The sequence below is a fragment of the Loxodonta africana genome, chromosome 13 (assembly GCF_030014295.1).
Source record: "Loxodonta africana isolate mLoxAfr1 chromosome 13, mLoxAfr1.hap2, whole genome shotgun sequence".
Lineage (NCBI taxonomy): Eukaryota > Metazoa > Chordata > Mammalia > Proboscidea > Elephantidae > Loxodonta > Loxodonta africana.
In genome coordinates this window covers 45,782,854-45,810,791 of record NC_087354.1, presented here as the reverse complement: position 1 = coordinate 45,810,791, position 27,938 = coordinate 45,782,854, and the positions used below count along the sequence as shown (strand labels likewise).

The window sequence follows — 27,938 nt, the reverse complement described above, 5'->3', positions numbered from 1 at the left end:
CATTTCTCTTCACAATAACCAAGTGTGCCCCAAAGAGAGAGACCGAGGTTGAGGAGAGAACGAGCATGAGACAGACAGAGAGACAGAGAGACAGAGGGAGAGACGGAGAGGGCAAAGGCAGAGAGAGGGCATGAGACCGCCATTGACGTGCCACCCAGGCTGTCACTTGTCTCCGGCACTGTCTATCCGTCTGTCCAGCTGGCACTCAGCCCTGACGTGGGTCGGACAATCCCCAAACCCATACGGAGGTGTGCTCATTCAGTGGGTGCCTCATGGTCATTCTCATTACCAGCTGCCGCTCCCTCCCTTCCCCAGAGAATTTTCTCCCCATTCCCTCCCCTCCTCATTTTGCTCCTCCTTCCTGTCTCCCCTCTCAGATGGGAACTTCTGTTTAAAAAAAAAAAAACCACCACCATGAGTGGATTACAAATACAGCAGGCGAAATACACGGTGAGGGGTTCCCATGCCAAGGGGCCTCCTCCCCCACTGACCAGTCCGAGATAGGAGTCTGTTATTTACATTTTTCACAAATCTTGTGCACTGCACACTCGGGAAAAAGAGATGCCCCCCGCCCCAGCACAAAAATGTGGTCCACTCCAGTGTCCCCGACCCCAGGCAGGGGGACAGGTCACAAGAAAGGGGAAGTAGAGACAAAAATTTATGAGGGTGTCTGTGGGGAGCCAGAGCCACAAGCCTCCAAGAAATTCTATTTGTAGCCTCTGCCAGGGTTGTTAGGGGAGGGGAGGAGGCCATCCAGCCAAGTCTATGAGCCACGTCAATCCGTGCCCAGGAGTCCCGACGTGACGGGCGCGTGCCCTTGCAGCCTGCCGGGGCGCAGCCTGGAACACACAGCTGCTCTCAGCCCATCCTCCGTGTCCTCCGGGGCCCCGCGCGCGGGGTTCTCACTGTCAGAGCCGAGTCTGTTTCTCCCAGAGTCTGACAGCTCTGTTAGAGTCCTTGTTTAGTAGATGACCTCATAAACTGTGGCCTTCTTGTCACCAGAGCCTGTTACAATATATTTGTCATCCGCCGAAATGTCACAACTCAAGACAGACGAGGATTCTTTAGACTGGAGAAGGAAAACAACAAGGATAAGCCAGAGGGTACAGGGTGGGGATATGGAGAGAAAAAAGACATGAGTTCATTTTCCCAGGACTCAATACCATTGGAATTAAAACGCCCTCTCCCGGGTCTGGAGCGCCAACCGTGAACGAGACACAGCAGAGGCAAGGTGGGGAGATTAGTTAAACTCAGCCCAGATGATCCTTTTCAGTTAGAGATCCCCCTTCTACCTGCTTTTCCATGAGGAAAAGCCCATTGACCAGGTCCGCTGTGATCTCGAAAATAAGTTTTTAGGATGAAAATAGAACACTAGCGTGAGCATCTCTTCTGAGTTTAAAAATAAGAAGTGTTTCTGGGAGAGGAGTCAGCAGGCCAGGCTGTCAGGCTGATGATGTCATAAAAGGATCTGTGCTCTGATTTTTGAAACAACCAGTATAAGCACAGCGACTCTGGAAGTTATGTGTGTGACTTACTTACTGGACATGAGACATCTCCAGCATGAATCCAGAGTGTGGTTTGTGGACCATGAGAGAAAGTGTGCAAGTGGTGTGTGAGAAACAGAGAGACAGTGAGCAAGAGCGAGAAAGTGTGTATGTGTGGTGTGAGTGTGTGTGTGGTGTGTGTGTGGGGGGGGGTGTGCGTGTGCGTGTGCGTGTGCGTGTGTGTGTCTTCCTTCCCTCCTCTCTTTCTGGGGACCCTTCCTCCTGGCCCGCCTCCCTCCTGACGCACACCGAGTGGCTGAGATGGTTGTGCTAACTGACTTGAACAGACACTAGCACTCTGAAGAAAAGCCGCTCAGGTCGCTCGACTGCCCATTGTAAGTCCTGTGAGGGCTCAGCGCACCGGCCCAAGCAAAGGGGTCATTTTCACTTCTCTTCGCTCTCCAGATCCTACAACGTTGTTAGCTGTCACCGAGTCAGCCTCCAACTCGTGGTGACCCTGTGCACAACGGACGAAGCTGCCTGACCCTGCGCTGTAATATAACCAGGATCGGTGATGATCAACCAGGATCGGTGATGATCAGACCGTTGGGAGCCATGTGGTCTTCAGTGGCTGATTTCTGGAAGATCGCCAGGACTTTATTCCTGGTCCCCCTCAGTTTGGACACTCTGCTGAAGCCTGTTTCGGCATTGCAGCAACACACAAGTCTCCACTGACAGACAGGTGGTGGCTGCACATGAGGTGCGTGGGAGGGGACTGAACTAGAGTCTCCCGCATGGAAGGTGCGAATTCTACCACCGAACCACCGATGCCCCCCAATCCTACAATAGCCCCTCCATAAAAGCTTCGCCCTCGGGGTCAGGGCCATTAGCAGCAGAGTGTGTGTCACTGGGCCCTCCTGAGTCTCTATTTTCTCTCTCTCCCATTGATATGCCCAAGTCCTCTCATCTGGAGAGCCCATCTTTTATCCCCAACAGGTGGGGCTGGGAAGGGCCAAGGGCAGGTCTGGCCCTGGCACCTCAGGCCTTGCCTCCTGCTACCCCCACCCCCATCACACTGCCAAGATGGTGGTGATAACCTGGAATATGCTGGCTCCATAAGGTGTCCTCCAGGCGTTGAGGAGGTTGTCTTTCCCAGTGCTCACAAACCACTTGCCTGCAGGCAGGAGGGGAAGAAAATTGTCAGTGTGCGGCCTGCTGCCCTCTAAGCAAGCCCCGCCCCAGCCTGCCCACCGCAGCTACCCAGACAAGGCCGGCTGCCATGGAAACGTGCTGTGAACTGCTAACCAGTGCTTAGCACGAAGCTCCACTCAGAGAAGCATTTTGCAAGAGAGACACATAACAGATATATGGGCAGTCAGAGAAGGCCTTTCTCAGCAATCAAGGGGGAGGCGTGGGAGGGACTGGAATGGGGTAGGTAGGATTTAGCTAATGGCAGCGATTATAGTCACCAAGAAAAGGTGCTTTTGAAAGCCACAGAGGTCAACTGATCCATCCATATTCCACTACGGGAAAACCAGAAAAACCAAACCCACTGCCATCGAGTCAGTCTGACTCATAGCAACCCTATAGGTCAGAGAACTGCCCCATAGGGTTTCCAAGGAGTGCCTGGTGGATTCAAACTGCCAACCACTACACCACCAGGGTTTCCGTCCACTATAGGAAGGCAGCAGGAAATGATGGAAACAGCAAAGCCCTGAGAGTCTGGAGACCCGGCTCAAGAGGGTGGTTGGTGGGTGCCCTTCCTCTGTACGGGCACTCTGCCAGGGCTCCCCTATGCTGATTAACAGCTGCTCCCCAGAGCCACAAGGCAGATGCTGAGCTGTTCCCCATCTGCAGAGAAAACTAGATGGGGGTTCAGTGTGGAAAAAAAAAATTTTTCAGAGGGGGTGACATTTGCCCAAGGCGGCGCAGGGAGCTGGTAAGGGAGTAGATACTCGAATGCAGGGCTCCGAGGTCTTAACTTCTTGGAGGAACTGTCCTCATTGCTTTAAGGAGCTGTTCCCTTGCCCCAGACCAGCAGAGGTGGCTTTTGGCCTTAGTGTCTTGAGTGCTGGTACCCTATGGTAGCATCAGCATCTGAGGGGCAAGGGGGGAGGGGGTGGGGACAAGATCCCCAAAGGATGGCAAAGGGGCCCTGGTCAAGGATTCTGCTTTTTTGGTAAGCTCTGATCCCCTCGGGTGGGGAACTGGCCCCATGGGCCAGGCCATCCCAGGCTCCCTCTCCCGTCCACCAGCCCTCGCCTGTGAGGCTCACCACAATAGGCAAACTTGAGGGAGAGCACGCAGCTCTCATGCAGGTGCAGCTGGTACTTGTCGGGCTTGGTGTGATGCAGTACCTCCACGTTGCTGCTCTCCATGCCCACGGCCAGCCACTCCCCAGTGGGGCAGTACCCCAGAGAGAAGATCTGTCGGGGCGGGGTTGGGGGGAGTCAGTGTCCTCTGCCCTCCAGAGCCAGGGGTCCTGCCCAGAGGCCCATGCTCAGGCACCCTGGGGTTCACAGTCCGCCCCCCACCCCCAAGCCCCTTCCCATCTCACCTCCCTTCCATCTGCCAAGTAAGCCCTCCCCAAGCCCAAAAACTCAGGGGTATGGGGAATCGTTTTTAGTCCCCATTTTATAGATGAGGAAATTGAGACTCAAAAAATAAGCAATAGAACCAGGATTCAAACAGACGTGGCACAAACATTTCACTTTCAAAGGTCCCTCCTGCCTCCATGACTTTTGCCATTACTTCAGAAAAAAGGTGAGCAAATACTAAAATATTAAATACCTAAGTATGTAACATTAAAATAGTAAAGTAAGTAATGGAAAATACCCAGTAATAGTATCACCTGCATCTACTGAACAATTTCTATGGGTCAAGTTCATGGCTAAGGCTTTAGCGAGATCATTTCAGGTACTCTCATCAGACCTAAGGCAGCTACTATCACTCCCATTCCATGAGTGAGAAAACAGAGGCCAGAGGGTGCCACACTAGTGGAGCCAGAATCAAATCCAAGCAGCAGGGGTCAGGTGCCTCTGACTCCAAAATGCTGCTTCCTCTAGGAAGCCTTCCCAGGTTGCTGAGGTTGGTCCCACATCCCTGTACAACACTCTGACCTGACCACTGGGACCCTGTAGTGGAAGGAACATGCTCCGGTGGGAGAGTGGAGGGGAGCCTCGCACCTGGGAGGTGAAGTCATGTTGCTGCAGCTGCCGGCCCTCGCGCAGGTCCCAGGAGCGCACAGTGTTGTCCAGGCCCCCTGTCCACAGCTTGGTGCCGTCATGGGAGATGTCTATGCAGCTGGCCCCGTCTGTGTGGCCCTGGAACTGCCTATGAGGGGCAAGCAGGTGGGAGAGGTAAGCCCCAGGGAGCCACTGACTGCCAAGCTGGCAGCAGTCCCAGGAAGCGGGCCAGCTCTGCCTCTGAGCAAAAGGGGAAACTGAGGCCCAGAGGGGATATACCACCCATTCAAGGTCCCTCAGTGGGCTTGCAGCAGAGCCAGGCCTGGGCCCTTCTCCCACTCCTCTCAGAAGTCTTGCCCAGGCTCCTGAGGCAGAGCCTCTCCAGGGTTTTGGGGTTGCTTAGGCCAGGTCAAGAGGGCTGGGCCTTCCGGGAGCCCACAGTACTCTGGAGGAGGAGGAAGTGGAGGGCCAGGGCAGGGAGGCAGAGGCAGGAAGGCCCTTGATCATTTTCTCGTAAAATGATCAAAAAGGAGCCAGCAGGCACGGCTGCCTTTAGCACACAGCTCCTGAGCTGACACTCAGCGCCTCCACCCTCCCACCCTGCATGCCTGATGAGCACATTAATAACAAATCAGCTGGTGCGGCTGAGGGCTTGCTCCAGCCGGGCACTGCTACCCACCTTCGTCAGATGCTACACTGTCCCCACTTCACAAAACCCTAGACAAGAAGTGACCCGCACAAGGTCACAGCTGTCCTGCTTGCTCTGTCGTCTTTAGTAAGATACACTGCAGCTTCCCAGACCCGCTCCAGCTCCACCTTCTTCCCAAAGCCGCCTCCAGGGAGCCCTCCATCCTCTGCCCACACGGAGCGCCTGGTACACAGCTGCCCCCTTGCACAAGCCAGCTGGGCTGTCTTCTCACCTGCAACCCCCACATTCTCACTTTTCTCGCCACCCCAGAGCACCTCAGACAGGGCCACAGCCACAGCTGATAATGCGGGCAGCGCTGCCATCGTCCAGGACGAGGAACCTCACTCCCACCTGCTGGCCTCACCTGACCAGGGTCTGGTTGTGCAGGTCCCAGACAGCAATGTTCCCATCGCTGCAGCAGGAGAAGCAGACCTTGGCGTCGGGGCTGATGGCCAGGGCGTAGCAGGCAGGAGCCGAGGACGTCAGCTCAGCTTTGATGCGGGGCGTGGGTGAGGCCAGGTCCCAGATGGTGAGCGTGCTGGCCTCACCGCCCACGATCAGTGTGCGCCCGTCAGGGAGCAGCTTGCAGGAGCGGATGTAGTTGTCCCTGTTCTGGAGGGAGAAGGGGCAGTGGTAAGCGCTGCCCACAGCCTTCCTGACGACATGGGTACCCTCGCCACCCTTGCTCACAGCAGCTGCCAGGCCTTCCCATCCCTCACTCACACCCTTTCATCTTTCACACATTTCTTTACAAAGCCCTGGAGGTCAGCATCATCCCCACCTTGAGATGACAAAGCTGGGGCTCAGAGAGGTTAGCCAGCTGGCCCAAAGTTGCCCAGCCAACACAGGTCTGAGCGAGGTCAATCCCCGGGGCTCTCCCCTCAGGCCCAGGCTGCCCCGCTCTCCTACACCAGCTTTAGAAGAAGCCACGGCCCTGGGGCTCTCACCAGGCAGTCCAGCTGGGAGACGGGGCTCTTGCCGCCTGGCTGGCTCATGTCCCAGATCTTCACGCAGCCCTTGCCGCCCGTGTAGACGTGCCGCGTGGGGTTGCTGATGGTCACGGCGCACACCACCTCCCCATGGCTCAGGGTGTTGATTTGGCGGGCGTGCCTTGGGATGCCAGGGCCTGCCAGGGCGTCGTGCGGGAAGGGCACAGGTTGCATCTGCCCATCGGCGCTCACGTGGAAAGAGTACGCTCTGGAAGGGCGAGGACCATCATCATGCTGCCATCTCTGACCTCTCACGGCAGGTTCCACAGGTCCCACCCACGTCAGCCCACACCCCCCACGAGCTGGCCTCCCTGCCTTCCGGCTCCCCTCTCCTGGAATCATCCCCCACCCCAGAGCCGCTGATGGCTCCTCACTGCCCACCAAAGGCCCCAACTCCTTGGCTTGGCTCCACCAGGGTGAGGACCACCTAACATCCTGAACTTGACTCTTGCCCCCATTTGTCCATCCTCCAATCAAATCCCTTCTTCACATCCATACCTTGGAAGCAATCTACATATAACCTAATAGGCTGACCCGGGAGAAGGTCCAGCTTAAATGCCATCTCCTCCCTGACGCCTCCCCTCCTACCCCAGCTGGAAGAAGCCTTCTGAGAAATCAGCTCTCAGTTCGCTACGTTTCACTCTGACCTACCACAGAAAGTCACAAGTTCATTGGGGGCCTGGCAGGTGAGGGGACCGAGTGTGCAGGCCTTGGCTCTCCTACTTCTGACAGGTGGTGGCGGGGGCGGGGGGGTGGTGTTAAGTGTTAACAAAAGCAGCAGAGCAGGGGCAAAGTCAACAGCCCTTTAGGGCAAGATGGGGAGTGTGGGCTGTCTGACTCTCATGTCCTGTCTTTAGGGTCAGCCATGGCTCTGTCCTAGCCTTGTAAAGACAAGGACAGAGCAGGAAAGCCAGGCCTTCAATTTTTCACAAGAGAACCCAGAAATCTCACTGTTTATAGGCTGTCTCCTAATGCGTCAACATTAGCCTTTCCAAGGCACCGTATGACTACGTAAGCACCTCTGTGGGCTACGTGGCTTCAAGAGCCGCCAACGAGGCGCTTCCATTCTCTAACCGAGTACCCACATCTCCTACAGCCTCGTATTCCAGCCATTTCCCTGCACACCTGGGGGCCTGTCCAGGCGGGCTCCACGGCTAAGCCATTCCTGCATCTATCCAGAAACCCTAGAGAGGCCCTGGACACAAGAACAGTCAAGAAGCCAGCTGTGCCGCCCTCCCACAGCAGGGGAACTTGCTCTGGGCGTTATGGCTCTAGCCACTAATGCTGCCACCGAACTGTCAATGCCACGCCTCCTTTCAGAGCCACCTTCCCCACTGAGGGTCCAGATGCCAGTGCCCTGACACCTACAGCTGCTAGTGGTATTCGAGTGAAACCTGCTTGCCCCTCCAGAAATGAACTGTAGTGTGTGCATCAAAGCCTGGGGGAGCTGGCTTTGTCTGCTGCTGTTTCAGGTTACTGGGGGTGCTCTCTGGAATAACATCAAGATTCGCATCGATGACAACCTATCAACGTGTCGGTGTCAGGCACTGTTCTCAGCATCACACGGCTGTTCAGTCTTTTAATCTTCATGACCACCAGACCACCAGACCGGGGAGGGCAAAGGAGGGCGCACGTTCTCAGGGGAGGAAGTGCCTGAGGCCAGCAGTGCTGAGGCATCCCCCCGCGAGTGGGACCTAAAGGAGCAGCCCAGGCCTGTGACAGCTGCAGGATTCAGCCTTGAAGGCCCCAGCATCTGAAGTAGTCCTTCTCTCCTGGTGCCCAAGGGTGGACTTCATGACCCTAACCTCCACGCCCCGTTGGTTCCCCTTTGTAAGGAAGACCAGGGCTGACCAGGGCTGTGGCTAGGCAGCTGTTTCCCAGGGTTGAAAACTGGCCTGTTAGTGCCTCAGAGGGCAGGTGCCTTCCCCAAGGGGAGGTCCACAAGGCAGACCCATGGCTGGAGGGGTTGGGGTATGGCTCTCCTCTGTACACCCCGTCCCCACCCCGTGAAGCACCCAAAAAGTTCAGCCAAAGCTTACGGTTTTCCACCAGGAATGGAGGCAAGGCTTGAGGGCAGGCCCGTGGCCCTCATGGGAGGGTGAGGTTCAAAACCAACCTGTAAGGCAAGATAAGGCCAGCCCTTACCCAGGGATGCCACCGCACCCTCCCCCCACCCCGCCTCCTTCACCCCTTGCTCAGCCCCGCAGGGCAGAACCCATTTGACCGTGTCAGGGAAGACAAAGGCCCCGCAGGGCAAGCACCTTGCCCTGGAGAGTGGCAGGGCTGGGGTGAGAATCCTGAACCCCAACTCTGAATCAATATCTTCCACCCCCTATTCCGCAAGGCAGAGCTAGGCCTACCCACTTCCTTCCCTCCCCAGGTATCCCGGGGTCCTGTCACTGTGGAGACTGGCCATCCCAGGTAAAGGAGGTAAAGAGAGACACTGCCTCCTGAAAATGGACCCCTCTCTCTGGCAACCCAAATCCTAACTATTCACTAGTTAACACTGAACAATCACCGTTAGGATGACTAGCCCCATCTACCAAACACCTGTTCTGTGCGGGTCACTTCAATCATCTTGGGGCTTCTTCCCCATAAGAACGGGGAAAGGCAGCAATCAGGGAGGGGCAGTCAGGGAGGTGGCGTTGTGGGAGGTCCCAGGGCTACTAGCAGGCAAGCTGGGAGCGGAACCCAGATCCGCCTGGCCCAGTGTGTGGCATTCAGCTAAGCCCCGCTTGCTCTTAGAACACTGTCCCCACAAACAGCTGACTGGTTGCGACACCCCGAGGGTCCCCCTTGGTGTAGAGGGGGTGCCCCCCCCAGACCCCACCAACTCCCCACTCGTTGCCCGGTCCCCAGAAAAAGGAGCTAAAAGGTCTACGTACAGCTCCAAAGCTCACCATTGGCGATCGGCCATAGGCGGCAGCTGCGGCAGCGGCGGCAGCGCTCATCTGTGGGGGGATGTTGTGGAGACTGGCGTAGGCACCAGGGCTGGTGAGCGAGCCATTCATCTCGTGGTGGCTCATCATGGCAAAGGGCGCCGCATAGGAGCTGGTGATGGAGATGGGCGTGCGCAGGGCAGAGGCTGCAGGGAGGGGGGCGTCAGCGAGAGTGGGCCCTACCCCCTCCACCCATGGCAAAGCCACGGCTCCCCACGCCCATCCAGCAGCAGTCCTTCTACATTCTAAAGTTGCCCGTTCCAGGAAGTGTCCCCTGACTGAACCTGCCCTACCAGGATCCCCGACTTCAGAGCACAAGGTTAGGGCTGGGAGACGTGTCCACCTCTTTGTACAGATCAGGACACAGAGGCCCAGAGAAGGGCTCTGGCTTGTCCTGAGCCTCGCACAGTCTGGCAGAGCCAGGAACAGAAGACAGCATCCTCACCTGTCTGCCGTGCCCTCCATCCACCTGCCCCTGCAATGGCCCCAGAAGCCCTGACAACGGTATCAAGGAACTAGGCATCCATCTCTCTCCTCAAACCTCACTGTGAGCTATGCTCAGCCCAGGCAAGCCCTGGGACAGCCCCAACTCCATCACAGCCCCTGGTGATCGGGCCCAGCCGTGTGGCCCCTGTCCCAGCTGGGGCAGACCCCCTACCCTCAACCAGCCCCAGCACGCCTAACCATTATACCTAGAGGGTCCATGCCAGGATGTTTGCCTGGCATTGACCGGAGCCCCGGGGTCGTGCTGGTGCCTGGAGTCGGAGCATCGTTTCTTGGAGTTGGCGTGTTGGACTTGAGCCCGGGGGTGGAGGATTTGTCATTCTGAAAAGGGAAAATGCAGAGCCCAAGGGCTGTGAAGGTTCCTTTCACCCAAGAGCTGGGCCCAGTGTCAGTCGCCACGTGAAGCCCAGCACCGGCCCAGTTTGGAACCTTCTGCTGAACAGCCTCCTGATTCTTGCCTAAGCTCGTTCGGAAGGGACTATGATCTCATTTTACAGATGCAGCAATCAAGGCTCAGAAACATTAACTAACTATAACTAGCACAGGGTCCTTAAGGAGCCCTGGTGGTACAATAGTTAGGCCCTTAGCTGCTAACCGAAAGGCTGTACAAAACCATCCAGCAGCTCCCCAGGAGAAAAAAACTGGCAATCTGCTTCCATGAAGATTACAGCCTAGGAAACCCTGTGGGGCAGTTCTACTTTGTCCTATAGGGTGGCAATGAGTCAGAAACAACTCAGCAGCAACACAGGACCCAGCCAGTAAGTGGTAAAGCCAGAATTTGTACCTAGGTCACATTCTAAGTCTATATTCTTTCTACTCCACCCCTCTGCCCTCCAGTAAGCACCAGTCTGGCCCCTGCCCAAAGTTTCCTTCTACCCCACCCCCATCCTGCCCCTACCAGGACCTTGAGGCTCTTTCTAGGAAGGAAAGATTTCTCTGCTCCTGCCCTCCCCCGGCCTCTGCGGCTCCAGGCGCGGACCCCACGTACATGACCAAGGTCTTTGGTCTTGGAGGAAGGTGTGCTGCTGGAAGAGGCCACCGAAGCGGGGCTGGTGGGGGCATCCTTTTTCAGGCCACGGGCCTTATCCAGCCCATTTTCAGGAGGGGAGTGTGCTGGGCTCACCCGGGGCGTCGCTGGGTCCTAAAAATACAAGTGAGGCCAAGATGCACTGCAAACCACAACTAGACTAGCCTCTGCCCTGCCCTGGGAATGGGAAGGGAGTGGCTCGGGCAATGGGGAGAAGCGGCTTAGCTGAATGCCTGGTGGCCCTAATGGGGGACCAACCAGTTCTTAATGATCTCGTCTGAACCCTTGATTCCACAGATGGGGACACTGAGGCTTGGGGCCAGAGGGAATGACCCTCCCTAGATCAAACACAAGTTCAAAGTAGCCAGGACTCAAGTCCAGGTGGCTGGGCTTCTAGGCCTAGCACAGATTCCCTCCAGCACTTCCTGCCCTGCTGAGCTGATCCCGAGGCTCACAGCCCTCACTTCTAGAACTCAGGAGGCAAAGAGAACAAAGAGGCCCCGGAGGCGTATGGGAAACAGCTGTATTCCACCCTGGGATCTGTAAGGGTGTCTCTGGGGAGGCATCCCAGGGACCACCCCCCCTCCCCGCCCCGCCCAGTGCTAAGAACGTTCAGCTGCCACACAGCAAGGCCCTGCACCTCCCAACAGGCCTGACATCCAGAGACCAGAGGCCTTGTCACCCTGCTCAGGCTGCAGTAATGCTGAGGCAGGAGCCAAGACATAGCACCATCCGCCCTGAGGAGGAACTACTCCAAACCAAGAGCCTTCCCGAAAGCCGGCCCGCCCTTACCTCATTGGAAACGTCCACCACCAGATCGTCACTCTTGTCCCCGTCACTGTCCTGCAACCGAGAGAAGCCAACTGGCCAATGAGAGGCCACACCCTCCCCACCCATACCAGGCCTGAACCACCCCCTCTTTCCCCCAGGCAGTAGGTAGTAAAGCCAGGATTTGAACCTGGGCCAAACCCGAGTCCATGTCCTTTCTAAGCCCACCCCTCTGCCCTCCATGAAGCACCACTCCAGCTCCAAGTCAGTGGGCCTCCATCTGGCCAAGCTCCCAGCCCCGGGCTGCTCCGCTCCTACACCCACTGGTGCCTCATGGACACCCACTCCATCAACACATTTTCAAGCCCCACCCCTACCGTCAGCCCTTTAACTTGTCTCCCAGAAGCCAGAAACTTCTTTCCAGCATGTTTGATATTCACCATCGTACACAAGCAAGCACGCGATTCTCAGCTCGCCGTTTTCCGCACTGCGTGCCAGTGGTGGGGGACCAGTGAGCTTTGTCTCACAGAAAGGCAGCTACGGCTGTAGTGTACAACGTGTCCAAGGCCACAGAGCAGCCAAGTGACTGCGCAGGGCTCGATGGGACACCGCTGAGTCCACCCAGGAGACTCTCCCCAGCACTGTGCTGCCCCTTCCTGTCCCAGCTCTCACCTCTGCCCAGCTGGGCACAGAGCAGACACGATGACTGCCCCACTGGGGCCTCACGTGGCAGGGGGTGCTACAGATATACGTGAAAGGCTACTGAAGCCATGGCTGTGGGGTCTGAGTGACCAAGTGCATGCACACAGACGGCACAGATGGTCAGAGCTGTAGACAAAGCGTGGGGCACCATGGACGGCCCAGGGAGCAGACTGGGGTGTTGTGCGGACCTTGGCAGCAACCTGGGGTTATTGGCCTGTCTGTGGAAGGACTGCCTTCCCCATGACCTGTGGAGGTGGGGACAAACCCTGGTCCACTCCCTGCCAGGCTGTGGCTCACATCCCCATCGTGTGAGGACAAGCCTTCCTCAGCTCCCCTACAGCCCCCATGATAGGGCCACTTCTGCCCCCACCTGTGCTTCTGGACTCACTGCCCAGTCCCAAGAGGGCCTGGGCCACAACTCAACCACAGCATGAGCCCTGCAGGTGCCCCCTGCCCACCCCAACTGTGCCCAGCGCGCCGAGACGTACGTATCGGCTCAGGCTGTCCTTCTCCTCTGCTTTCCGCTTCTTGGCTTCCAGGCTATAGTCTGTGGAGGCCCGGTGCTTTTCACTGGCCCGGAGGCTTTCCGAGGGTGACACCGAGTTATTCTAGTAGCAAGGAGAGGACTCAGGGTCAGTAATCTGCTGCTGATGTAGCATCTCACACACACACACAGACATAGCTAAGTGCAGGTAATACCAGCTCTCGGGCAAGGGAAGAAAATCTCAGCCTCTAGGTGTCCTACACATCTTGGCTCAAATAGCCTTGCCAGGGAGCCTTCCCAAATTCCCCAGACTAGGCCCCCCAGGAGACGCCCTCAGAGCACCCCAACTCTCTTCAATGCCACTGTTACTGACGAGCAGCCTTGCAATGAGTCATCTGCCCCTGGCCTAGGAGACGGAGGCCCCAGCAGGGCAGGGGTCACACCTGTCTCATCCACCAGCTAACATGTGCTTAAAGAAGGGACAAGCAGAATTTGCTCTGAGTCCTGAAAGATGGATCTGAGCCCATACACTGTGGCTGTGAGCAATACTTCATTTGCTAGATCCAAGAGGAACAGGGAGGCTAAGGTGGAAGGAGTTGCAGCCTGCCGCCAGGCCTTCCTACTTGTAGATCAGCAGCCTGGCACTTCGTGTAACCACCCGACTCCACTCTGTGGCTCTGGCTGACGGTAGAGAAACACCAGGGTTGTAAAGAGACAAAACGGACCAGTTTGAAGCCTTTCCCTCTCAAGGACGGGAAAAGCTATGAGGGCAGGCAGAATTAGCCCCTTTGCTGCAGAGGGATATAGGGGTTCTAAGAGGTTGGAAAACGTGCCCCAGGTCCCCTAGCAGGACGCAACACCAGGAAAACCCAGTTTTTCTGGCCAGAAGAGCCTAATGGATTCTCCCTTCCACTGGAAAGCAGTGAGGATGACAATGGTTTGGATTTGGAGGCCTGGGAAGAGGGGCAAACAGCTGAGGCAGGAGAATCACTCACAGGTGAGCCTGGGAACGGAGCTGTCCCAGAGGGTGGGAGTTGCCATGGCCACGGACAGGACACATTACTTGGCTGTAAGCCCCAGCCTGGGCACAGGGAGAGGGGAGCTACTGGCAGGGGCACCTGCCAGCAAACCTTTGCGCCAGGAGAATCAGACCTGGAGCAATGCCTCTCTAGGATGCTCTGGGGGTTTACTGCTTTGTCAGAGCCCAATCTATACACCTTCCCTCACTCATTCAGTCGGCCCCTCACCCATCGTTATCTGAGCACCTGGGTCAGGCTGGTGCTGCACGTCAGGAGTGGAGGATTAAACAAGACAGTCCTGCCTGCAGAAGCTTACAGTCTAGCTATAGGGAGGAAGAAAGCCATCCAAGTGACAATCCCCACACTGCACAGAGGTGACATGATGAGGTCAAGCATAGACACAGAAGGGACATTTCTTCAGAAGGGAAGAGCATCCATCAAAGGCCGGTTGGATGAACCTTCCTATCTCCCCATTTTAATACTGGTGGCCAATCCTGGCTCAGAAGTCCCTGGGTACTACAAACAGTTAATGCACTAAGCTAAGTTAAGCAAAAGGCTGGCAGTCCAAGTCTACCCTGAGGTACCTTGGAAGAAAGGCCTGGTGATCTACTTCCCCCAAAAGCAGCCATTGAAAACCCTATGGAGCGCAGTTCTACTCTGACACACGTGCGGTCGCCGAGAGTTGGCGCCAACTCAGCAGCAACTGTTGAATGCTGGCTCAGGGGCGTGGGTCACTAGAAGAGAATGGGGAGGGACAGCCGGGGGGCGGTGTTTGGAGGGACGGGTGCAGTAACCGGCCACAGAACTTCATTTCCTTTCCTAAGCCGGTTTCTGGGAGGCCCTTCCCTGCCAAGTTTCTGCCTGGAGCAAATTAAAATGGCAGAGTTATCAAGCCTTGAAGAAAAAAATGGAGGTTATAATGGAACTACAGCCCAACCTTCCCCGCAGCCACGCAGGAGCGGGCGATGTGCGCACAGCCGCAATTCAATTAGCTGCTGCAAGCGCCGGCAGAAAAATCACCGTCATTTCATTTCATTTCCTCCCACGGCGGCGGCCACCCCGTGCTAAGCAGAGATGCTTCCAGCCCCTCACGCTGCCCCTGTCGGTGGGCGGGCAGAGAGGGGGGCGTGCGGCTGCTCCCGTTTCTCCTTGCAACCTGGTCCACGGCTGGGCTCGGGAGAACAGCGAGCTCTTTCTTCTCATGCAGTCAGGCTGAAAACCCTCGCAGCTACCGAGAGTCATGTCAGGCATTTTATGTCAGGCATTTAGCGGCATCGATCCAGCCCGCCTCTGGCTGGCAGGCGGCCAAAAAACTAAGTATTTTTTATTGCTTCGGCTAGGCAAGGAAATATGAATGAAGCTACCTCTAATTGGGCTCCAGACTAACCCCTGTGGGACGGTTTCCAGCCCCTCCACCGGCCCCCTCCCACTCCGACAGCCCTGTCCTTCCTGCCACAGCCTCATCTGCTGACAACCTGGTCTCCAGAGGGCTGGTGACTTCAGTCTACACCCCCTCAGACGCCAGGCCACACGCGCATGGCACTGGTGCCGGCCTCGCAGCCCGCCCAGGAAGGCGTCCTGACTCGTTCCCTTTGGATTTTCCGAGGTCCTCTGCTCTGGGAGTCTGCGGTGCAGAGCTGCCCAGGAGTGTGGCAGAGTGAAGATCTCAGCTCGCGGGGGGCTCTCCGTGGGTTCCTTTTGGCGGAAAGTGTTTGCAGACTGGGGCACGAAGCCAGGAGTCAATATAAATGATGATGAGGACGATGGGGAGACAGGGAGAGTGTTGGGCTTCAAACACCCCTTTCACTCTGCAGCCGGTCACTGTTAACCTGGTAATCTCCTGGGCTCCATGTCAGTTCTACGTGGCTCTTCCTAAAAAGCTGAGAGGTTGGCTGGGCAGAAACTGATAAAGAGGAGTCCCTGAGTGGTGCAAATGGTTAAGCGCTCAGCTACTAGCCAAAAGGCTGGCAGTTTGCACCCACCCTGAGGTGCCTCGGATGCTAGGCCTAGGATCTGCTTCCAAAAGGTCACAGCCTTGAAAACCCTACGGGGCAGTTCTACTCAGCAGACATGGGTTGCCATGAGCTGGACTTGACTACGGCAACTAACAACAAGTAAAAATACCGAGGCTCAGAGAGACCGGGGGGCTACCTAATGGCCCATAAAGCTGGGGCCAAGTCTAAGCCTTGAGGGGTCCAGTCCAATGCTGCTTCTGCAAACCACCTCTTCAGAAAGGCCTCCGTTTGAGGGCTGGCTCTAAAGCACTCACACTGGATTTTCAACTCCCTTTATTCCTTTCTTATGTACCCAGCCATTCTGGGGCCCCAAACATGGACCTGCATTTCTGAGCATGTAGGCAAGTCAAGGGGAGCCCTGAGCAGTGCTGCAAATGGAGAGGGGAGGGGTTTAAAAGTCAGTCTGGGTCGGGGGCTGGGAAGAGAAGGGAAGGCAAGGTAAGTTGGGACGGCGGGGGGAGCTGCCCGAGGAAGCAGCTGTGGAGATGGTTAGTTAACTGCCTGACCTTCCAAGTCCTACTTAACACGAGGTAATAACCAAAGCCATCCTAACAGATTAGATGGCCCAAGATACGAGGATGGTGATGAGGAATGAAATAGCTTTGCTAATCGCCGGAGGATTTTTTTTATCCAGCCTCCACCGCACTTATTCAGAAGGCTTATTCACTTGAAACAGAACCTCTGAGCCTCAGTGTGATCAGAAAGATTTACAACAAATCTTGGAGCTGGCAGACACGCAGGCGGCCTGGCCTTCATGCTTGCTTGCTAGCACTTTCTTAAACCATGTTAAAGCCCAGAGCAGGGAGCAACCTCAGGCATTCAGAGGAGCTGACGAGAATACAGAATCACAAGGGAGGCAACTGGGACATGGAGTGAAAGCCCTGCCTGGGACATGGGACATCGGGGTCCCAAGCCCTGAGTTCAGCTCAGTGATTCCACAGACTCCCCTGGCAGAGCCAGGGCTGGCCGGCTGACCTCTCAGTTAATCACCTCTCCTATAAAAGGGAGTTATTAGAGCTCATTCAGCCCAAGCTCCTTGTTTGGCAAATGATGGACCAAGAGCCTAGAGAAACGAAGGGCTTTCCCCAACCCAAGGTCACTCTCAACAGGTGGCAGCCACTCCCCCTACCCCCCCCGCCCCCCCGCCCCGCCGTCTGGATTAAAGCATCATCGCCACCTCTTCAGCACTGGGGCCAGGTCTCCCAGCTCCGGGCACATGCAAAGGACAAGCACCCCAGCTTCCAGCCACAAAGCAGAGCTGAAAACCCAGAGCCCTTTCTGCAATTCTGGGCTTAAGTTGCCAGGTCAGAAGCCCTGGGTCCTCTTCTTCTCCCAGCCCCCAAACACATCACATGTGCCCACCACTTACTGCGCTTGGTTCTCTCTCTTTGGGGAAGAAAGGCCAGGTCAGGAGGAGGGTCAGGTCCCCGAGGACAAAAAGGACAAAAAAAGAAAGGAAAAGGTCAGTTTCAGTCCAGCTGGCTTCTGTGGTTTGCTAGTTCACTGGTTTTAAAATGGGCAGCAGGCCGGGCTCTCCGAGTCAAGCAGCGGCCAAGGCGGGGCCATTAAGTGAAGTTTCTCAGCTTGGAAATTAATCACCCGGATTCCAGCGCACCCCCTCCAACCCCGCCACCAGTCCCCTGGGGGTGCAGGGGAGGCCTTTGGCCTAGCTCTCCTGCACATGCCAAGAACGGCACCAAAATTACTGTTTAATAGACTCAGGTTTTTAAGATTCAATCTTGGGAGGGAACAGGCTATGCAAAGTGGAGCACCTGAAGGATTTGGGGGCTAGCAAATTTACCCCAGGAAAAAAAATTGGGGAGTATCCTTCATTTAGTCTTTTTTTTTATATATAATCATTTTGAATTAACACCATTCTCTTCTTCACCAAGAAGCCCCAGGAAGCTGAAGCTTCTGATTATGTGCTGTGGGGAGGCCCCTCTTCATCTGCCAAGGGACTACCCTATGTAGGGACAAAAAATGTGTCCTCCTGTTTCTATAACCTGCTACTGCCCTGAGGCCAGGGCAGGATGGGGACTCTCCATGGCCCTGGTGCCCAAAGTGAGGTGCACAGGGGGCTTGGGAGGCATGTGCCGGTGCCCCCGGAAATACATCTCTGAGGGCAAAGCATACAAGGTGGTGACTTTTGAAAGGGAGTCTGCCAAGAGCCAGGCCCTTTCCTTTCCCGACCCACCCAGCCCTGAGTCCCTCCTTGGTGCCAACTGTGGTAAGGGCCGGGGAGAAGGGAAAGCAGACGCTCTGATTCCAAGTCTTTCCAAGCATCTCCCTGCTGGAGTGCTTGCTACCTCCGCTAACAAGTCTTTACTGCAACACTGACTGTACACGTTTTCCACAACTGCAGTGTTGGTGAGATACGTATGCTGAAGAAAGCACCCAGTACCTTGGCCCTGTCCTCAGAGAACTAATGATCTTCTTGAGGATGAAGCACTCTGCAGGGATAGGATGCAGTGGGCACCAGTACAGGGACCAGTCATGGGAACAAGACCCTTAAACTCTGATGGGAATTTGCAAAGGGCCTCCAGTCTGGCCAGGAAGGCATCTCGAAGGAGGGGGACAGGGACTGGGCCTTGAAGAATGGATGGGGGCATAGCTAGGAAGATGGGAAGATACTTGAGTGAATACTTTTGGGCAGAGAATACCGGGTACACAGCAAGACTGGGAGCTGGGGTAAAGGACGGAGTGTTGGTTTCCATGTGTGAGTGATTCAACAGACAGCTCTAAGTCCTTTGCTAACTCCTGGTCCTAGAGTATTATATTTGCTATGTTCACTCACCGTGGGGCCTACAGCCAAGGCACCTGCTCAGCCCTTCCCCACCCTTTCCACAGCCCTTCTCCCCACCCTCTCCCCCCACCCTCCCCCTCCCCCTCTCCTCCAGCCCTCCCCCACCCTCTCCCCCAGCCCTGGGCCGTACCTCTGTGGTCAAGTTCATGGTGGTTCTTCTCATCCTTCACTGTCAGGTGGGCCTGGCTGCCCAGGGCACCAAGCGCCAGCAGCCCTGAGCTGCTCCCCGTCACTGGGGGTATCCCTGGAGGCTGGAGGCCTGATGGGTGGGGTGGTAGCTGGACCGGGGGCCCATGTGTGGCATGGGAGAGATGCTGCGCCTGGAGCTGCTGCTGCTGCAATGAAGGTAACGTGTGAGCACAGCTGAGCCACCTCATCAGGAAGGGGCTCTGCCACCCCCTCATTCTGGCATCGGGCGGCCAACCGGGGGAAAACACCCCCGAAACCTTTGCCCTTAGCTCAGACTGCAGGCTCATCTTGCTGAAGAACAGTTTGTTAATAGACGGCAGTTTAGATGCAAGATTTATGTCTACAAATACTCCAGCCCAGTTCAGGACAGGATTCCTCAATATGTGCTTCCAAGCCGGAGATAATAATGCAGGCATTGAAAAACCACAGTTGCCGGGACTCCCCCTCAGTTCAGGGGGATCCACGTTAAGCTCCTAGCGGTCACCTTGTTTGCTCATGCGCACATGCCTTCAAACGTTAGCAGCCAGCGTCTCCCACCCCAAGGCTGTATTCTGGGCAGACTCCCCAATTCTGAGAAACTCCAGGCCTGGCTTACAGAGCTGGGGTGGGCCATGGCAGAAAAGCCCAGAGAGCAGGAAGAGCTGGGGTGGGCCACGGCACAAAAGCCCAGAGAGCAGGAAGAGCTGGGGGCCGGTGGAATGAGAAGTAAGGTCACTGAGCATCAGTGTGGAGAATAGTCCTGGGAGGGGATGCAGGGGTTGGAGCCAGACAGACCAAGATTCAAATCCCAGCTCTGGCACTTAGTAGCTGTGTGACTTGAGAAGGTTACTTCACCTTCCTGAGCCTCAAATTTCTTTATCTGTAAAAGGGGGGAAGTGTGTCTACCTCAGAGGATTACTGCAAGATAATGTATGTAACAATCCCTGGTACCCATGACTCCTCATTAAATGATCATGATAGTAGCTAATGTTTACTGATAGCTTACAATGTTCTAAAAACCTCACATGCATTAACTCAGTATTATCACCAACAGAACAAAACCTCCTGTCTCCTCCCATCCCCAGTTAAGGACTCCGCTCCCCTGGCTCCAGAGACCCCAGATGTACCCACCCAACACTAACCTCAGGGCCTTCTCTTTCTGCCACCCCTTTCCACACCCAAATAGCTTGGGCAGCCGTGGAACTCTCCCTGCAGCCAGGACAGACTGCCCTTTACATTCCAAAGATGGTGCCAAGACCCATGGGCATCAGGGGGCAGACAACAGAGTAGCCAAGTATTTCTTAAAGACTCAAGTATTTCTTAGGAATGGCTAGGGCTTTGGCTATGCTGGTATCCGCCCATGCACACATCTTTCTTCTCAACTAGCACAAAAGAAGGGAACCAACATTTACTGAATGCCTAAGTGAATGCCTAGGCCCTTTCCAAATGGTATCTGTAATAGAGGTACTATGCCCATTTTATAGACAGCAAACCAAGTCTGAGAGAGCTGGAGTGGGCAGCCAGGTCCAGGCCAAGTCCCATCACTAGCAAAACAGAATTTGGACTCAGGTCTGTCAATCACCCAACTTCATCCAAAGCATGGTCTTGAGGAAACTCCCAAAGCAAGAACAGTGCGGGTGGGGGTGGGGTGGGAGGCACAGAGCAAAGATGGCAGCAAGCTTCAAGATTTTATCCAATGAGAAATGGATTTCCAGCAACTAACAGACAACAGAACATAAGGAAAGCCTACAATCTGGTGGGATGGGAGATTTCAAGAGCTAGTAAGTGTTTGGGGTCAGGAGTTAAGGGTCCTGGCCTCCCCAACCTATGCTGCAAACTGCTAACCCCAGTCACCATCTCAAAGTGCCACAGCCACTACCATGCTCCTGGCATGGGAAGGCTCCATGTCTCAGCTCAGGGTGAAAGGCTGTCACTGGGGTCTCAGGGCATCATTCAAGATCTGGCGCTGGGCAGTTTATAGAAGCTGATGATGGACATTGGTCCCAGAGTGGTCTGACCCCAGATCTCCCTGAGACATCACAGCAGAAGCAAAGCTAAGGGGGACTCCTGGAGCCAACACCTCACAGTCCAACGCAGAAATCCAAACCCTCCCAGCCAAGGAACTCTGGCTCCTGCCTGATGGGAGCTTACACCCAAGCTCATACACCTTTTCTTTTTAAAGAAAACACGATTTTTTTTTTATATTTTATTACAAAAAAATACATGCTCATAAAAAAAATTGAGAAGAAATATAAATCAAAAAATCATTTTAAAATCACCCTTTACCCTAGAAGATTCCACTGTTGACCTGTCTAGATTTTCTTTTACGGAAATCTTTAGGAAAAAATTTTAAAGGTATATATTTCTACACAAATGGGCTCCTGTTAACCACACTGATTTTAATTTAATTTAAAGCAACTTGATTTTAATTTAAGAGCCATGTGAACAAAGAAATAAACTTGTCCTTTTTAATGGCCGTGTAGTATTTCCTGATGTGGCTGGATCCTGACATAATCTAGACACCCTGCTTGAAAATGAGTCTCCAGCAGGGGCCCATTGGTTTTAGGCCAGTTGCTCTAGGTCATTCAATTCTGCCAGTGGTAACTAGTAAAGTCCCCAAAAGCAAGGACCGGAATATTTAATCCACTTTTTCTAGGGCACAGTCAGCAAGGTCTCTGGAGGAAAAGAAGAGAAAGGGGAAGGGCAAGATGGCTTCAAAGACCCCAAAGAAGTCGCTTGTGCTTCATGGCTTCCAACAGGTATAAGTGAGAACCTGTATCTCCACCCAAAAATACTGAATCAGAACCTACAGTTTAACAAGATCCCCAGGTGATTCTTACGTATAATAAATTTTGAAAACCACTGCTCTAGGAGTGATTCTCAGAACTGGTTCCTAACCAGCAGCATTAGCATGGCCTGGGAACTTGTTGGAAATGCAAATTCTCAGCAAGCATTCAAACCACAAAGAATCAAAGCCGTGTTATACTGATTTCTCGGCTTCCTGGGCACACAGCTCAGTCCTGCCTGAAGCTTTGTACCTGTGGAAAGACATAACTGAATTGTTCCAAACACCCAAATTCTTACCTTACCAGGTAAGGTCTCCTCTCCCACCCAAACTTCCAGGCTCACCACCTTGCACAGTTCAAATGCCACCTCCTCTGGGAAGCCCTCTCCATCTTCCTGGTCAGAATGGATTGATCTAACAGCCCAAGCTCTGGAGCCAGACAGCCTAGGGTGGACTTCTAGCTCTAAGCCCTATCAGCTAGGAGTCCTTAGATAAGTCACCTGACCCCACTGGGTTTTTGTCTCCTCATCTGCAAAGCAGAGATGAGGCTAGAGCTCATCTCTTAGGGCTGTGTAAGGACCACATACATCACTCCGTGTAAAGGCAAAGTAACCTCCATTAGCAGCAGAAAGACTATGGCTGGACTACAAATATAACCCTCATTTCCTTCATCTTTATGTGATACTTGGCAACTTATATGTCATACCCAGAGATCGTGAGCTCCAGGAAGACAAGGACCTGGTCTTATCCATCCCAGCACCTCCAACGGTGCCTGATGCGTCTGCTCGGTACATGTTTGTTGGGTAAGTGAGAATGTTGGAAAAGGTATGCAGGCAGAGGCTGGAAAATAAACCAGCAGTGTGGCTCTGTTCAAAGGCAACTGCCTGCCTCCCTGATTCAAGCCTCCGCTCTAAGGCCCAGGAACTGTAGATGATTTTGACCAATCAGATGCAGCTAGAACAGTTAGTTGGGACAAAGGGCATCAATAGGGTGTCCTGCTTCCGCAATACACAAACCAGTGAACCAGCACCAAAAACTTGGAACCAAGGCAGCATTGGCTGCTTGGAAAGCAGTGGTTTTCCATGCCGTTGGGCTTCCAAGGCTGGTGGCTCTTCTGCCTTGGGGAGTCACGTGCAAGTGCCTCTTTGCAAGAGAGGAAAGGAACCTTCCATGCAAACCTGATGAGCGTCTCAAGTATAACAGCCGTCACCCTGCACAGCCAGAAATCCCTCCACGGTCTCCTTCAGGTGGTTTGAAAGTCCAGTTAGGACGGGCCCAGCAGGCTTGAGGACGCAGGTACAGAAGGGCCAATCTCCAAGGCTCCTCATGGCAAGAGCAGACACCAGGAGTTGCTGGGTGGAGGGTCTGCTAACAACAGTCTTGGTTGCAGTCAGGGGTGAAACAGAAGTATTCACCCTGGCGGGGCGGAGGGAGACAGCGAGCAACGATCCACCTGACTTGCTGTCCCCACGTCACCAGCTGCAGCCCCTCTGCTGGCAGGGCCACCTCAGGCGTCACTTCCATTCCCTGGGAAGTTGAGCTCCTTTCTCTTCACCCGTCCCGAACAGCTGCCATGCCCGTAACATGTCCCCTGGCTTCAGAGGACGATGTGCTGAAACACAGTGACATCTGAGTGGGGGAGGGTGATGATGTTTTCAAATGGGAAGCTTTCCCCATGGGGAGAAGAAGTAAAATTAATTCCCAACCTGTGGGGCGCCCTGAACTCACAGCTTGGCCAGCGCCTGTCTCCCGTTTCTACCATTCCTTCCAGTGCCAGGGTTTCTCCATCCATGATACGAAAGGAAGTCGGCAACTCTCCCTCCCACCCCCAGCTCCAAAAGGGGGGCTCGGAGTCTGCAGCCAAGCCCCATCCACGAGTGCTCATGGTACCCTCCTCTAAGGCTTCGTGCCAGACACAAGCATGTCCAAGAACATGTCTATGGGGCACACGCGCGTCCCCATGTTCCACGTGTGTGCCCAGAGCCCATGGCCTGAGCTCAGAAGGTGCCACCACTCGTAGGAGAGCCCGACAGGAGGATCTTGCTGGCCCAGCATGTGTAATTGGATTACACACATCACACTTTCAGCCTCTGTGGGTGGATTTTATGCTTCACTTAGGCTGCCCACTTGGTGGGTTAAACCTAGTGAAGTTGTCTAAGCATTTCCAGAGCCAAGAGCCACCCAGGGCTCCGAGCAGAGGACGCAGACAAGGTCCTCACTGCACAAAATCCGCACTGGCCAACCTCCTAGGGAAGACAGGTCTCGGCCTACGCTGGTTCCCTCCATTTCACATCTCTGTGGACCCCACAACTCCACAATGAATTGGAGACGTGCTTTCATGCTTGATGATAGCTTTTAATGCTCACAACAACCCTCGCCAGCCCCATTTCAGAGATGGGGAACAGGCTTGGGGAGGCTGAGTGACCCAGCTAAGCCAGCGGCAACCAGAGCCGGGACTCAGACCCAACACTACTCTACTTGTCACCATTGCTGCCTCGCTGAGACATGGACGGGTCCTGCCCCTCATGTCAAACTCAATCGGCTGCCCTAGCTCATCAACCTCCATGAGTGAACGCCAGATGCCCAGGTATGGCTTCAAAATACCTCGTGCAGTTTGTGACAAGCTACAATCCCAACCCCACTTATAAAAAAAATCAAGCCAGTGATTTAAATAATCTCTTCCACCAGTAATTCCAAAGGGAAGGCTGCCCAAACTGTCAGCGGGCAAGAGGAATGAGAGTCCTCCCACACCCCTCACCCCCAATCTAAAGACCCTGGACCGGCTAAAGCAACATAAAAAGAAGGTTCTGGAAATGGTTCGTACATCAGTTCACAGAGTCCTTCATGTGAATGGGAAAGATAGGTGCTGCCTTCCCCGAGGTACTGACCAAGGGCCAAAATTTCTCTCCTTGTGCTCAAGAATCTTGTCCCTCTAAGGATGCCCAATAGTTTGGATCCAAGAAGGACGGGCAGGCAGCCTAAAGTAACAAATCTTGATAGGTGTTCAGCCAGTCTTGCCTACAGGGATACTTGAGATCCCTGTGGACCCGCGGGGCGGGGTGAGATTGGCCAGCAAGCCTGGCCTCCCTCCCTCTACCTCTCCTTCCAATCCCCTTCACACACCAAGTTGACCTTGGAGCCCGGTCCTTCTCTCCAGGGAGGTCCTAGAAATACTCCAAAATTCCAGGTGATAAATACCCCATAAGCTACATCCATGCCCACGGGCGGTGGTGGTTCAGTGGTAGAATTCTTGCCTTACATGAAGGAGGCCCAGGTTCATTTTCTGGCCAGTGCACCTCAGGCACGGCCACCACTCATCTGTCACTGGAGGCCTGTGAGTGGCTATGACACTGGACAGTCTTCAGTGGAGCTTTCAGACTAAGACAGAGAAGAAATGCCTGGCAATCTACTTCCAAAAATCAGTCAATGAAAACCCCATGGCTCACTGCAAAGATAAGGAGGCAGAGGAACTAGAAAACCGGAAATGGAACAGCTAGAATGCAGTTAAAGACAATGTTGACACATTGTGAAACTAATGTGTAACTAATGTCACTGAACAATTTGTGTAGAAATTGTCAAATGGGAACCTAATTTGCTGTGTAAACGTTTACCGAAAACAGAATATACTATTTATAAAACAAGCAAACAAAAAACCTCATGGATCAAAATGCTTCAATCCGAAACTGATCACGGGGATGGTGCAGGACCAGGCAGCGTTATGGCGCGTTGCGCACGGGGTCACCATGAGTCACGGCTGACTCAACGGCAGCCAAGAATGTAACATACCCATGCCAGGCTCCGCTGTCCGACCTCCGAGCTGAGCAGGGGCACAGCCCCAGAATCCTCTGCTCCGTGCCCAGGACAGCCACAGTAGGACCAAGCGTGCCATATGAAACCTGCCTAGTCCTTCCTCATCTTTTCACGAATGGGGAAACTGAGTTCCAGGGGCAAGAACCAAGCCCTCCTAATGCCCAGACCAGGTTGCCTGGCTGTTTCTCCTTCCAAACAGGCAATCAGTACCACAGGGTGGCTACTATTGTTGCTAAGAGCCTCCTGGGGACCCCTCCTTGCTCTTTACTGCCCCCTCTTCTCTTCAGCCCTGGGCTCCCCTGGCCCCTGCCAGCCAGCTCCGTCTCTCCCTCAGGAGCCAGCTCGGCTGCGTGCTCTCTCCCGTCTCCTCAAGGAGGAGGAGATAAAATAAAGAAGGCCCTGACTAGATTAGCTGCCTCCCTCGCTGGAGTGCAGTCAAGCAGGGCTCCCTGGCGTGAGCATGCCTCAGCTGTCCGTAATTCCTGCCTTGTGAGGTTCTGTCAGGCGAGGCGATTAGACCGCTGCCTGCTTAATGACAGGGCGATGGCTGCATTCACTCAGAGCCCGAGAAGCAATTACCTTGAAAATGGGGGTCACAGGCCCCACTCATTGGCTTTAATTGAATTCCAATATCTGCCTCGGAGCCGCCTTGACCTAACTCATAGCTTCCTAAATACTACTTAAAGGAAGTGGGGCTAATCCAAGCGGCGCTGCTTCTCCAGTTTTACTCTTTCCTTAAAACTTAGGGGAAAAAAAAATCTCTTAAGAGGATTCTCATTCCAAAGAGGGAGGCAGATGGGGAGAAGGGACCCTATCCTGACCACCACAAGAATCGGGGGGTCAACCTGGGGCCTTAAGAAGACTCCTGTTAAGGGGGTGGGAGGAAGAGGAGAAATTTCAGAGGACAGAACTCACAGTGCATGTCCTACCCCGCCCACCCCTTCTGCAGCTATCAGCGGAACCACTGAGCTGTGAATGGTCACTGAGGCAAGGATACAGGCCACAAAGGAGGGCGGGGCAGGAGGGGGTGTAAGTCAGCCCCTGGGCCTGACTTGGCTTTGCCCCTAAGCAGCTGTGTGACCACTCAGAAAGCACGGCTCTTCTTTGGGCTTCTCTGTAAGGCGAGGGCATTGGCTTCCATCAGTGGTTCCCAGCCTGGGGCAACTTTGCCCTCCATGGACACTTCTGGTTGTCACAACTGGGAATGTGGGGGTGCTACTAGTATCTATTGGTTAGAGGCCAGGGTGCTGTTAAACATCCAGCAATGCACAGGACAGTCCCCACAACACAGAATGATCCAGCCCCAAACGTCAATAGTGCTGAGGTTGAAAAACCCAGTGGTAGATGATCTCTAAGGAGCACTGGTAGCACAATGGTTAAGCACTCAGCTGCTAAACAGGTCAGTGGTTTAAACCTACCAGCTGCTCCGCAGAAGAGAAGACCTGGCAATTTACTCCCGTAAAGACTTACAGCCTTGGAAAGCCAATGGGGCACTTCTACTCTGTCCTACAGGGTGGCCATGAGTCGAAATCGGCTCGCCAGCACCCAATAGCAGCAACAGCAGGTCATCTCTGAGTCTCCTCCCAACTTTAAAATATTACAGTTCCCCTCCGGGGGTGCTGCCTTCCCCTCACTGGCTCCCAAGACTAAACACTTCCTTGTGTTTCAGTTTCCATAATCCTGTCTGCTGCACCCCCCTCCCAGATGGGTGGGGCCTGCTCCTCCCCCAACAATGTTGGAATCCAAATTAATGCTTTCATCTTCCAGCTGTCATCAGGGGCTCAGATCAGAGGGACAGACCCACTGGGCTGCTTTTCCAAAGGACTCTGCGGCCATCACGGGCCCCAATGGCATGACTGAGGGGTTGGTATTCACCAGCATTACTGTCTCTCTGACCCTAATGTTCCAGCATTTCTAGTGGAAGTTGGGAAGCGCTAGAGAGATGAGCTGTTCCAACTGTCTCTTTCAGAGAAGCGGTAGCTGAGGCCCAAGGAAGAGAAGGGACCTGCCTGAGCTCACACAGGGAGGAACCATGATAAGAACACAGGTCTCCAAGTTTGCCCCAGAGTGAAGAGCCACCACTTATCCCACCAAACAGAAGACACTCCTGTGGCCTTCAGTGCCACCTTGAAATGATGTCCTCAGATAACAACCAAAAGACAATGGAGACCAACCAGGATCCCAGAATGCTAAGGCTTAATGAAGGGACCAGCCTACCAGTCTCCTGCTTCAGAATGAGTTGGAAGGCTTGAAAACACAGATTCCCAGTCCCACCCCCGCCCCCCCAAAAAGCCCCACCGCCATGGAGTCGATTCCAACTCAGAGAGACCCTATAGAATACAGTAGAACTGCCCCATAGGGTTTCCAAGGAGCAGCTGGTGGATTCGAACTGCCAATGTTTTGGTTACCACCCGAACTCTCAACCACTACACCACCGGTCCCACCCCTAGACTTAGGACAGTGGGGTGCATGCCCCAGAATCTTTATTGTTCAGGAGCTCCCTGGGGACCTTGACCCAACTGTCTGTGGATAGGAAGTAGTGATCTCACTGTTCACCCCCACTTTGTT

At 54.4% G+C, this 27,938-nt stretch overlaps 1 protein-coding gene across 12 annotated transcripts in view; it reads right to left on the bottom strand.

Moving 5' to 3' along the window:
• Positions 1 to 390: 390 nt before the first annotated feature.
• TLE3 (TLE family member 3, transcriptional corepressor) overlaps positions 391 to 27,938 on the bottom strand; it is a 58,869-nt gene continuing 31,321 nt past the window's right edge. For 3 of the 12 annotated variants that reach the window (XM_023552862.2, XM_023552865.2, XM_064267327.1), the window contains 14 exons: positions 18,738 to 18,939; positions 17,174 to 17,190; positions 12,775 to 12,894; positions 11,609 to 11,659; positions 10,778 to 10,930; positions 9,978 to 10,110; positions 9,232 to 9,431; positions 8,386 to 8,486; positions 6,305 to 6,554; positions 5,722 to 5,969; positions 4,670 to 4,817; positions 3,760 to 3,910; positions 2,582 to 2,658; positions 391 to 1,069 (listed from right to left, as the gene is read on the bottom strand). In XM_023552862.2, coding sequence (XP_023408630.2) covers positions 962 to 1,069; positions 2,582 to 2,658; positions 3,760 to 3,910; positions 4,670 to 4,817; positions 5,722 to 5,969; positions 6,305 to 6,554; positions 8,386 to 8,486; positions 9,232 to 9,431; positions 9,978 to 10,110; positions 10,778 to 10,930; positions 11,609 to 11,659; positions 12,775 to 12,894; positions 17,174 to 17,190; positions 18,738 to 18,939 — 1,959 coding nt within the window. In that variant the 3' untranslated portion in view covers positions 391 to 961. Of the gene's footprint in view, positions 1,070 to 2,581; positions 2,659 to 3,759; positions 3,911 to 4,669; positions 4,818 to 5,721; positions 5,970 to 6,304; positions 6,555 to 8,385; positions 8,487 to 9,231; positions 9,432 to 9,977; positions 10,111 to 10,777; positions 10,931 to 11,608; positions 11,660 to 12,774; positions 12,895 to 17,173; positions 17,191 to 18,737; positions 18,943 to 27,938 lie in introns of all 12 variants that reach the window. The other 9 variants (XM_023552861.2, XM_023552864.2, XM_023552863.2 and 6 more) reach the window with 5 other exon arrangements.